Consider the following 8,719-nt stretch of genomic DNA (forward strand, 5'->3'; position numbering starts at 1 on the left):
AGGAAAGTGCACACTCTGGGTGGCTGAGGATATGGTGTGAGGTAGGGAGTAGCAGGATGGAGAAGTTGGCTAGCTCCAAGGTCTTGAATCCCATACCAACAAGTGTAGAGTTTAGTTTACAAAGCAATGAGTCTCAGGAGGATCCCCTGGGACTGGAGGAGGATCCCAGAGAACTGAATTTTAATAAGTGTCTCAGATGGACCAAGACCCACACTCTGGGAAAAGAAGCTGCATTGACATTGACAAGTTTTAGGGAACTGAGACTCGCTGAGTTGGAGAGGATAGATTGATGGGGCAAGAATGGAGGCAGAGAGACCATAAAGGGGGCTGTCTGAGTGTTCAGCCAAGGAAAGATGAAGTCTGAAGTGACAATAATAATAGTTAACCCTTAGAGAGTGCTTACCATACATCACATGCCAGACCTGAGCTAAGCACCTTACCTGGGTAATCTCATTAAATTCTCTCAACAGTTCTGGGTGGTAGGTATTATTATTATTATTATTATTATTATTTCACAGTTGAGAAAAGTGAGGTCTACAGAGGTGATGGGACTTGCCCCAAGTGTATGTTGGGAGAGACAGAAAGTGGATGTCACCCCTTCTCTCTGGGCAGTCACGGGGGATGGCAGGATTGGCGAGAGCTGTGGGGGCTGAGGGAGAGGGGTGAACTGTAAGTGGGCAGTTCTGGGTTCCTAACTCTCCGTGTCTTCAATCAAAGGCTGAAGGAAGCTCAGCCCACTCCTCCCCCTGCCTTCCTCCGTCTCTGCTTTCCTCCAGGGGACCGGGCTGAGCACTGTGTATGACAAGTACACATCTCAGCAGAATGTATCTGGCACCCAATGTCATCCATTCACACAGGTCCCCATGGAGACGGCCTGACTGGACTTCACCCTGAGAGGCCTCTAGCTGGTCAGCCATGCCCTTCAGGGCTGGCAGTTCCTCTGTTCTCTCCATGTCACCTTCAAAGCAGTCATTTCTGCCCAGCCTTCAGCTGTTCCCTCCCCAGGGTCTTTTTTTTCCTTTTTAATATTGCTTTCAGAGAGGAAGGGAGAGGGAGAGAGATAGAAACTTCAAGGATGAGAGAGAATCATCAATCGGCTGCCTCCTGCACGCCCCCTACTGGGGATGGAGCCTGCAACCCGGTCATGTGCCCTTGACAGGAATCAAACCCAGGACCCTTCAGTCCGCAGAACTAAGTTCTATCCACTGAGCCACCCAGCTAGGGCCCTCACCAGGGTCTTGCTGCCTCTTTGTGGAGTGGTATTAGCCACCCACAGACCTCTGGCCTGAACCACTTTTCTGGACTCCATTAACCCACTGGGAAGCAGGCTACTGGCCTTTCCGGGTGGGACTCCTACCTTTCTCATCACTCCACTTCCCTCTTTCTTCTTTCTCCTCGTAGCCCAGTGAATCTTTTTTTTAAAAAAATGCATTTTATTGGGTTTTTTTTACAGAGAGGAAGGGAGATGGAAGGAGGGTTAGAAACATCGATCAGTTGCCTCCTGCACACTCCCTACTGGGTATGTACCCGCAACCAAGGTACATGCCCTTGACCGGAACAAACCTGGGACCCTTGAGTCCACAGGCCAACACTCTATCCATTGAGCCAAACCGGTTAGGGCCCAGTGAATCTTTTTTATCCTGTGTACATTGTGGGTCCAAACTTCATCAAGTTCACAGGCAGGAAGAGGAGCCATGTCCAGCCGCTAGGGCTCGAGCGCACAGCCATCTGCGGGATTTGCAAAGCCGTCAAAACTACCATACCCACAATGCTGTGCGGACAGTAAGGGCCTTCTCGAGTTTAGCTGTCCGAAGTACTGCCTGCATGCTCTTCGGGAGAAATATGTGTACCTGAACCGTTCGGGTCCTTCTATCTCCAGATGGCAAAGTAAAAGTTTTTTTTCTTTATATCACCCTCTTTGTCTTACTCGTTGGAGGACCGAAACAACTCTGCTCTTCTTGGGCTTCACCAGCCCTAACCTAAAGAGAGGACCCGTGACCTCTGACACAAGATGGCGGCGCCCAGAGCCGTCGGTCTTGCTGTTGACCCGAGTGAACGAAGGCAGTGAACCCCGCATCATGTCGAAGCTCATCCGGGCCACTCGGGGGGCCAAGAAACCCGAGGTCGGCGGCGTGATCCGGACCATCGTGCGAGCGGGCCAGGCCATGCCGGGGCCCCCGCTAGGCCCCGTCCTGGGGCCTCTGACACAAGATGGCGGCGCCCAGAGCCGTCGGTCTTGCTGTTGACCCGAGTGAACGAAGGCAGTGAACCCCGCATCATGTCGAAGCTCATCCGGGCCACTCGGGGGGCCAAGAAACCCGAGGTCGGCGGCGTGATCCGGACCATCGTGCGAGCGGGCCAGGCCATGCCGGGGCCCCCGCTAGGCCCCGTCCTGGGGCAGGTGTGCACTCGGGAACCCAGGGGACCTCGGTTCCAAGCGCGGCTCTGCCACCCACACGCCACTGTGCCTCCTGGAGGCCCCGCCTCCTCAGCCGGTCCCCAGCAGACTGTGGTGAGGACAGAGAGGGCTGCTGCCTGCAGAGCACCGGCTCTCAGTGGTCGTTGGATCTGAGTGGAGGGAAGAGGAAGGGGACAGGGAGACTTGGAGATGGAAGCGGGAGGGAGGGAGCCTCCTTGCTCCCTGTACGAGCCCCTGTGCTTCCGCCACAGCGAGGCGTCTCCATCAACCAGTTCTGCAAAGAGTTCAACGAGAAGACGAAGGACATCAAAGAAGGCATCCCTTTGCCCACCAAGATCTTCGTGAAGGTGCCGATCGATCGCGACTGCGAGCCCAGCTCCTTTTCCTCTCCCCCCCGCGCCCACAGGCTCAGGACGGGTCGCCGGGGGTTGCCCCCCACCCCCACCTCCCCGTTCCTCACTCGGGGCGGGTCTCCTCCTGTTCCTGGGCCCCGCGTTCCCCATCCACGCAGGGGAGATGAGGGCCCCTTTTCCGAGCCCGCCCGCAGGGTCACAGGCCTTCCATTGGCCGTTCACTGCCTTGGGGCTTCCTGAGCAGAGCTGGGCCTGGACCCGAGGGGACACGGCTGTTTGCAACAGATTTATTTCTCTTGTGGTTTTGTGGTCTTTTGGAGGGACACCATCAGACAGGGACTCAAGGGAAGGGGAGCCGGGAAGTTAGAAGTCCCCTCGGTTGGGACAGCTGGGGTTGGGAGAGATATTATCGCATATCCTTTTTTTTTTCTTTTTCATTAAGCCTGACAGGACGTTTGAAATCAAGATAGGACAACCCACTGTCACCTACTTCCTGAAGGCAGCTGCTGGGATTGAAAAAGGGGCCCGGCAGACAGGTAAGGGTCGGGGTAGGCCCCTGGGATTGGGGGGGGGGGGTGTCTGAAGGAGGCAGTGACACCCAAAGGGCTATTTGTTTCTTCTTTCCAGGGAAGGAGGTGGCAGGCCTGGTGACCTTGAAGCACGTGTATGAGATTGCTTGTGTCAAAGCTCAGGACGATGCCTTCGTCCTGCGGGACATGCCCCTGTCCTCTGTTGTCCGCTCCATCATCGGCTCTGCCCGCTCCCTGGGCATTCGTGTGGTGAAGAAGTGAGTGTTCTGGGGAAGCACAGTGCAAGGGGAGGACCTGGACAGCTCTTGACTTTGGGGCAAGACAGAGTGTGCCCATTAGTGGGAGAGTCCACATCTGAGTCAGAGGACCTTAGAGTCTTGGGAGCCCCATTCATTCATTTGAATGCACTTGTTAAGGGCCTTCTACATGTTAGAGGGAACTAGATAGCCATGCTTGGCCCCACTTTTAAGGAACTCACAGTCCAGAGCTGGAGGCAGATGCACAGATGGAGCATTAGACTGCAGACAGGCAGTGGTGAACGACAGCTGTCTTGAGAACGAGGTGTAGGACTCCTGACTTGCCTGGTGTGTCAATGGGAACTTTGTAGGAGAGGTGACGAGACCTGGAAAAGGGAGTCAAGGACTGGGGGCAAGCGTTCCAAAAAGTGGAGATGCCTGTGAAGGATGGAAGGTGAAAGAGTGCAGCGGAGAAGTTGACTGTAATCTGGTATACAATCCGGCGTTACAGGCAGAATAGGAAATAGTGTGAGAGAGGCCAGGCCAACAGGGGCCGAGGCCAGGCCAACAGGGGCCCCCACCTTGGGCTTCAGATGACCAGCAGTTGTGTCTTCGAAGTGAGATGTTAGGTGAGAGGGCGTCTAGCGCAGGCAACAGCAGGGGCAGCTCTCAGCCCTTTACTGGTCTTTTGCTGCCGGTCATTTCCCAGAAGAAGTGGGGTTAAGCAGGGAACAAGAATGGGCTTCACTTTTCTCAAATCTTTACTTTTGCTGAGAGCACGGAAATGAGTACGTCCGGTTCCTGTTCAGAGGGAGGCACGCATGCCCAAAGGCTTTCTTGCACAAAGTATTGTGGGGCACAGAGGAAGAGCCCGTTCGTCTGGGCTGAGTTATAGCCGGGGCCTCAAAGGACCGTAGGGCTTAAAGAAGGGAACAGAAGGCAGAGGTGGTGAGGATGGTGGGGTGACATTCCTGGCACAGGAAACAGATGAGCAAAGGTAGGAGGAGTCCAGGAGGGGAGAAAGGATTCTGAGACAATGACGTGGGCCTCTCACTTACCGTCTGTTTTTTTGTACCCGCAGCCTCCATATTCTTGGAGGCTCAGAAAGAGGCCGATTTAGCAGCTCAGGCAGAAGCTGCCGCTGCCAAGAAGTGACCCCTGTCCTGCACACTCCAGAATTTTGAAGGGAGCAGCTGGGAAGGCTGTGCCGAAGGGGAGAAGGGGAGATGACACCAACCTGATTATCATTGCCCTGACTTAGATTATATATTTTTACACATATGGATGTATCAGAGGATTCAGCCTAAATAAACATCTTTTGTCACCCTCTCTGAGTTCTGTCTTAGGGCCCTAGGGAAAAGGGACCAGTTACTGATGGTGGCAACACAGACAGTAGGGCTCTTCATGCTGCTTCTCAGATACATGATCCGAGGCTCAGCCAAGCAGAGCAACTTGTCCAGGTTGAATCGGTGGCAGAGGTCGGAGTAGTAGCCCTCCTCCCCACCGATGACAAAACGAGCAGGGTAGGTGGGGGCTCCGAACGCTGGGGCTCGTGTGTACAGAAGCAGCAGATGTTGCTTGTGCTGTAATCAGAAACATTTCTTAACTCTTGGGGACTTGCCAGTTCAACAGAAACAGACGCCTGTGGTGACTTCAGGTCACAGCCCGAACAGTGTTGCAGCACAAGTGCCTCAGGTCCCTCTACGAAGCTGATCCTGGCACTGGATCAGGTGTTAGCTGAATATGAACTTTTGGGCTCGTGGCTACAGACCCACGGAAGAAGCAAACTTCAGGAGGTCCCTGCCCGAGGCGGGAGAAGACCTGAGGAAGCCCTGGCCTTTTCTTTCCCCCCATTCCCCAGAGCATCAAGGACTTGTCCTTGCAGAGAAGAGAGGAGGAGTCGGGGCAGAAATGGACTCACGTTTACTGAACACCTGTTACATGCTAGTCTCTTTGTTTTGCACTGAGATTTGGAAAATAACACACTCCAGTTTGGGTAATCCCACCACCCAGATGAGACACCTAACAGTATTTAGGTATATTTTCTACTCTTTTTTCTTCGTGCATGTATTTATATGTAACTTTTTTAAAAAAAAATAAAGTGGTGTCATACTCTAGATACTGTTGTATTTTACTTTTAACTTGGCAATTATTTAGAACGTTTTTCATTATCTTCTTTAAGCAGTTTTTGATGACTGCTTAGTATTTTGTCTTGTGGGTGGACTGTAATTCATTTAACCAAGTCCTCAGAAGCAGCAATAAAATAACTGTTGGGTATTTTGTTTGTATTAAAAAATATCTATACAGCCCTGCTGGGTACGATTGAGTGGTTGAGCATGACCCAAGAGGTCACGGTTTGATTCCCAGCAAGGGCACATGCCCAGGTTGCAGGCTCGATCCCCAGTGGAGGTGTGCAGGAGGCAGTCAATTGATGATATTTCTGTCTGTCCCTCTCCCTTCCTCTCTAAAAATCAATAAACATTTAATATATATCACACATCCACAAACTTAGGAGGAACATCATTTGCAGAACAGTTTTTGAGTGGTTTATTATCAGGTACTGGGCTCAGTGCTCCTACTACTGAGCTCCTACTACAGAATAAATGTGAGAGACACAGTTCCTGCCTTCAGAGAACTGGTTCTTTCCCTTACGGAACGACATACTGTGCACTTCTCGCAGACTGTTTATTTAGTTTTTGAAATGTCTCCCACAGCTAGAATGCAGGCTCTGTGAGCCCAGGGACCTTGTGCCTTGTTCGCTGTTGCATTGCCAGCACCCAGAACACTGCCACATGTAGGTATTGTAAATACTATTCATCACATGAAGAAATGAGGCTGCAGAGCCAGCACTTGAACTCAGCCCTCATGACCCCAAAACTTGAGCTCTTTCTCCTACGTTCTGCTCCCAGGGCAGAGTTTGGAATCGGTAGGAAGAGAACTGGCTGAGAGTCAGATGTGAGAATGCCATTAGGCGAGTCCTTTCCTCTCCCTGGGCCTCAGTATATCCATTCATCTGGTCTAAGCTATAAAGCTCTGAGAGGAACAGAAGCAGACACTTCTTTGTCCAGCAGGTGGAGCTATTGGCTCTTCTAATTTTTTTCTCTCCAACTAACTTGGTGGCCAGGGTCCCTTTCTGAAGTCACCTGCCTTCTCAACGAAACGCACACTCTCTCCTATCACCCACCACCTCCACCAATCACCAGTGAAGTGCTTTTTTCTTATATATTTTGGTTTATTGATTTCAGAGAGGAAGGGCGAGGGAGAGAGAGATAGAAACATCAATGATGATATAGAATCATTGATCAGCTGCCTCTTGCACACCCCCTACTGGGGGTCCAGCCCACAACCTGGGCCTCCTGGTTCATAACTGGACAGTCAACCACTGAGCCACACCGGCTGGACTCCAGCCCCAATTTACCTGAGAAGAAACTGAGGCTCAGGTTCCACTCAGCAAAATGTTGGTGAATTTAAATCCAGGCCTTTTTGTCTCCTAATTTTCATTTTCCCCTACCATGCCCTGTGGCTGTTGGGCCCTCAGGCTCGGAGGAAAACAGTATTTTTGAAAGCTGTAGTATGCAGACCTGGAGGGAAGAGGCTCCCTGCTCCAGCTCAAGCCTGCCCTCTCGGGTAACTGGGACGGGGTGATTTGAGATGGTGGTTCACGGGCTATGGGGGCAGAGGACCCGGCCCAGGGCTCGGATGCAGATGACCTGTTGCCCACTTACGGCTCTCACCGACTGCGGGGGAAATCACTTTTTCCCTGTGACACGCCGTTTCTTCATTACTGAAATGGCACTAATAGGCCTGTTGAGAGGCTTCGCTGCAGTGGATGAGGGATATAAAAGTGTTTGTCAGCTGAAAGGCCCACGCAAGGTGGTTATCATTGCCAACAGGCCACCAAGGGAAGCTGTTTCCCTGCAGGACCAGGTTGAAGAGAGAAACTCATGTCCTGAGACTTCCAACCCACCCCCAGGAAAATGCCAAGCGGAATCCGCTACCCATCCCCAGGCCCGTCTGCTGCTCTCACACTGTCAGCACTTCAAGCCTGAACACGGAGGGGATGCCAATACCCTCTGGCATTTTGAAGGCAAGTTGTGGCATCTGCTGTTTCAGCTCCAAACTCTCCAGCTTCCAGCACAGGGTGGACAGTACACTGTGCACTCAGATGTTGCATGAACAAAGGAATGAGCGAATGAGTGAATCAAGAACCAAGACAGCCAGGCTGTCTGCAGGTCCAGGCTTTACTTTCAGACCCCCACACTCCCATCTTGGCCTCCTTCTCAGGTCCGCCCCCCCCCCCGCCCTTCCCTCTTTACAGCATGACACCAGAGGTACCAAAAAGGCAAACTGGACTTTATTATAAAGTTGGCTACAAAGTCACCACAGCACCACGAGGTGGCCACCTGGGCAGGCCCAGGCAGTCTGGCAGCCGGGTGAGTCCTGCACCAGGTACACGCACTCGTGCAAGCACACGTGTGACAGCGGCAGGTCTGCCTTCCTCCATCGGAAAGAAACGTAGCGTCTCTTCACGCCCCCCACCCCAGGTGTGGGGCGCAAAAGTCACAAGAAGGCCGCCAGGGCGGCAGAGTCCATCGGAATTGAAATCCCGTTACTGGTGTGTAGAGAATTCTACGTGGGTGTCAAGAGCCCCTCGGGGCACAGGCTGGCCCGAATGGGTGCTGCCTTTCCCCCACCAAGGCCCAGGGGTGGCTTGGCCCCCAGGCGTGGAGAACTGGCCCAAGCCCATGGGGCAGCGCAGGGGGGAAGTGAGACTCCCCCATTCTCCACTTGAAATCCCATTCAAGGAAACTCACTACGAGTGAATACAGATTGAAATGGAAACTGGGATTGCTGGAAGTCTCTAAATATTAAAAAGAAGCTCCCCTCCCTAGCCCTCCCTCCTCCCCCCACCCAATCCTGCAGGGCCTGGGGAATCAGATATATCCCCCTCCAGCCCCTAGAATCCCCCCAACAGTCCCGGGGGGGTGGAGAGCAGCTCCACGTCTTGATGACAATATGCCATACTTGACGACGTTAAGTCACAGACTTATTCAAAACGTTGGTTCCCCTCCACTTCCATCTGCGGAGAGAGAGAGAGAGAGAGAGGACAATCAGTAGGCCTATTAGGAAAGATAGGCTGAGGATGTGGCACATAGTATGGGCTTCAAATTGTTGGCCCAC

The 8,719-nt window shown here is 52.7% G+C and overlaps 2 protein-coding genes across 3 annotated transcripts in view; one reads left to right on the forward strand and one right to left on the reverse strand.

The window, feature by feature from the left end:
* Positions 1-2,205: 2,205 nt before the first annotated feature.
* MRPL11 (mitochondrial ribosomal protein L11) lies at positions 2,206-4,867 on the forward strand. Its single transcript, XM_015568963.1, has 5 exons — positions 2,206-2,401; positions 2,671-2,766; positions 3,215-3,308; positions 3,400-3,561; positions 4,620-4,867. Exons 1-5 carry the CDS (start codon positions 2,279-2,281, stop codon positions 4,691-4,693), a joined length of 549 nt encoding a protein of 182 aa, XP_015424449.1. The 5' UTR covers positions 2,206-2,278; the 3' UTR covers positions 4,694-4,867.
* Positions 4,868-7,870: 3,003 nt separating this feature from the next.
* The window catches only part of NPAS4 (neuronal PAS domain protein 4), a 5,586-nt gene continuing 4,737 nt past the window's right edge, over positions 7,871-8,719 (reverse strand). The window contains exon 8 of one of the 2 annotated variants that reach the window (XM_006771555.1): positions 7,871-8,618. In XM_006771555.1, the coding sequence (XP_006771618.1) occupies positions 8,590-8,618 (29 nt within the window). In that variant the 3' untranslated portion in view covers positions 7,871-8,589. The remainder of the gene's footprint in view (positions 8,619-8,719) is intronic. The other variant, XM_015569047.1, reaches the window with a different exon arrangement.

The sequence above is a fragment of the Myotis davidii genome, unplaced genomic scaffold, assembly GCF_000327345.1.
Source record: "Myotis davidii unplaced genomic scaffold, ASM32734v1 scaffold425, whole genome shotgun sequence".
Taxonomy (NCBI): Eukaryota; Metazoa; Chordata; class Mammalia; order Chiroptera; family Vespertilionidae; genus Myotis; species Myotis davidii.

Excerpts from the sequence above, each read along its gene's own strand:
- MRPL11 (XM_015568963.1), top strand. The coding sequence starts at position 2,279 with ATGTCGAAGCTCATCCGGGCCACTCGGGGGGCCAAGAAACCCGAGGTC. Across the intron at positions 2,767-3,214 it reads CCACCAAGATCTTCGTGAAG|CCTGACAGGACGTTTGAAAT; the intron begins GTGCCGATCGAT and ends TTTTTCATTAAG. Across the intron at positions 3,562-4,619 it reads CATTCGTGTGGTGAAGAAGT|CCTCCATATTCTTGGAGGCT; the intron begins GAGTGTTCTGGG and ends TTGTACCCGCAG.